Source organism: Lynx canadensis, chromosome B3, assembly GCF_007474595.2.
Source record: "Lynx canadensis isolate LIC74 chromosome B3, mLynCan4.pri.v2, whole genome shotgun sequence".
In the NCBI taxonomy this organism is placed as follows: domain Eukaryota; kingdom Metazoa; phylum Chordata; class Mammalia; order Carnivora; family Felidae; genus Lynx; species Lynx canadensis.
The window spans coordinates 87166174-87168688 of NC_044308.2; the positions used below are offsets into that span (position 1 = coordinate 87166174).

Below are 2515 nucleotides of genomic sequence, written 5' to 3' on the forward strand. Positions count from 1 at the left end.
AAGGGGGACTCAGAGCTTCCGCGGCGGGTCTTCAGGGGTAGGGCTAGCGGGGGCCGGAGGTGGGGGTTTAGGGCCCCGGACGATTGGACGGGAATGGAGTTGGGGGGTCTCTCAGGACCAGGCGGCAACTCAGGGAAACTGAGATGAACTCTGGACATCTGTGCTTGGGGTCTGCTTCATTGGAAAGGAGCCGGGGTGGGAAAGATTCTACACTTTTGGTTCCCACCCCCCCTCCAGGAGGAGAAACTCGCCAGTCCCCGCTGAGGGATCGGTAAAGGGTATTGCAAGAGACTCCCTGGAGCAGCTGCTCGAGTTGATCTGAGCACAGGACTGGGAAGGGAAAAAAAAATGGGCGAGGGGTGGTAAACCACCTACATCGCCTTCCTCCCTCTTTTCTCCATCACCCCTCCCTTTTCGTAGCTGCTGACGCGCTGGTGGTGCCTATTAATCATTCACCAGCCCAGAGCCGCGCCACTTAATGGCTGTGCGGCGCGGGGCTCCAGCCTCTCGGTCTCCCCTCTCCACGCTCGCGTGTGCCCAGGCGCCTGGGAGCGGGCTTGCGGGTGCGCGCAAGCAGCCGCTAGGCAATGCGCCCCGCCGGCGCCGGTCAGAGCCAAGCTCCCCTTAGCCGCTGCGTGCTACCCCAGGTGCCTGGCAGCAGTGAGCTGCGGGCAGGCGGGCAGGGTGCCGAGTGAGAGCGCAAGCGGCGGGGGCGCAAGGAGAGCGCTCCAGCCCCAGCAGCCCCCATTAGCTGAAATGTTCCCCAATGGCACTGCCTCCTCTCCTTCCTCTCCTAGCCCCAGCCCGGGCAGCTGCGGCGAAGGCGGCGGCAGCAGGGGCCCCGGGGCCGGCGCTGCGGGCGGCATGGAGGAGCCGGGGCGAAATGCGTCCCAGAACGGGACCTTGAGCGAGGGCCAGGGCAGCGCCATCCTCATCTCTTTTATCTACTCCGTGGTGTGCCTGGTGGGGCTGTGTGGTAACTCCATGGTCATCTACGTGATCCTGCGCTACGCCAAAATGAAGACGGCCACCAACATCTACATCCTGAACCTGGCCATCGCCGATGAGCTGCTCATGCTCAGTGTGCCATTTCTGGTCACCTCCACGTTGCTTCGCCACTGGCCCTTCGGCGCGCTGCTCTGCCGCCTCGTGCTCAGCGTGGACGCAGTCAACATGTTCACCAGCATCTACTGTCTGACTGTCCTTAGCGTGGACCGGTACGTGGCCGTGGTGCACCCCATCAAGGCAGCACGCTACCGCCGGCCCACCGTGGCCAAGGTGGTGAATCTGGGCGTGTGGGTGCTATCGCTGCTTGTCATTCTGCCCATCGTGGTCTTTTCGCGCACGGCGGCCAACAGTGATGGCACGGTGGCCTGCAACATGCTCATGCCTGAGCCTGCTCAGCGCTGGCTAGTGGGCTTCGTGTTGTACACGTTTCTCATGGGCTTCTTGCTGCCCGTCGGGGCCATCTGCCTGTGCTACGTGCTCATCATCGCCAAAATGCGCATGGTGGCCCTCAAGGCCGGCTGGCAGCAGCGCAAGCGCTCGGAGCGCAAGATCACCCTGATGGTGATGATGGTGGTGATGGTATTTGTCATCTGCTGGATGCCTTTCTATGTAGTGCAGTTGGTCAACGTGTTTGCAGAGCAGGACGACGCCACGGTTAGCCAGCTGTCGGTCATCCTCGGCTACGCCAACAGCTGCGCCAATCCCATCCTCTATGGCTTCCTTTCGGACAACTTCAAGCGCTCTTTCCAGCGCATCCTGTGCCTCAGCTGGATGGACAACGCCGCCGAGGAGCCTGTCGACTACTACGCCACGGCCCTCAAGAGTCGCGCTTACAGCGTGGAGGACTTCCAGCCGGAGAACCTGGAGTCTGGAGGCGGTGTGTTCCGTAATGGCACCTGTACGTCTCGGATCACGACTCTCTGAGCCTTGGCCACGCAAGGGCCCTGCGCCACGGGAGGAGGAAGATGAGGAGGAGAAAGGGAGGCCGGGTGCGAGAGGTGAAAGTATCCCCGGCGTCTGGGTGCGGTGGGGCAAATTGGGGCTAAGACACTGTGTGCGCGTGGGGTGGAGAGACCTGGGAGAGTCGCGCGACAAAGTTGGAACTGGGCACTTTGCTTATAAATTGGGAAGGCTTGAGGGCCCCTTTCTCCTCTGTCTGCTACTTTCGCTCCTTCCTACACTGCGCTTGCACTTCTGCGCCCCTCTATGCTCCCCACTCTGTAACTTGGATCTTTCCTTCCGCCCCGTCCTGCAGGTGCAGATCATGAACTCATAAACGTCGCCAACTCTGCCTGACCCTCAGCCCGGCCAGCCGTTATTTTTGTTTGAGCTGAGCCACAGTTACCGCCACGGGTTTCCCACGGGATGAGTCCCCAGCTCGCCCTCAGCCCCGCCCTGCCGCGCCCCTCCGCTAGCCAGAGTCTGCCTGGCGCCCCTAGCGGAGTCTAGAGCATCACCGCTCTGCGTTTGCGCATCCCCGTTTGACGGGAAGTAGGACTGGAGAATG

General features: G+C 61.9%; 1 protein-coding gene across 1 annotated transcript; it reads left to right on the forward strand.

Annotated features, from left to right (window-relative positions):
- Nucleotides 1–756: 756 nt before the first annotated feature.
- SSTR1 (somatostatin receptor 1) lies at nt 757–2269 on the forward strand. Its single transcript, XM_032593701.1, has one exon. The coding sequence runs from the start codon at nt 757–759 to the stop codon at nt 1930–1932; it is 1176 nt and encodes a 391-aa protein (XP_032449592.1). The 3' UTR covers nt 1933–2269.
- The last annotated feature ends 246 nt before the right edge of the window (nt 2270–2515 follow it).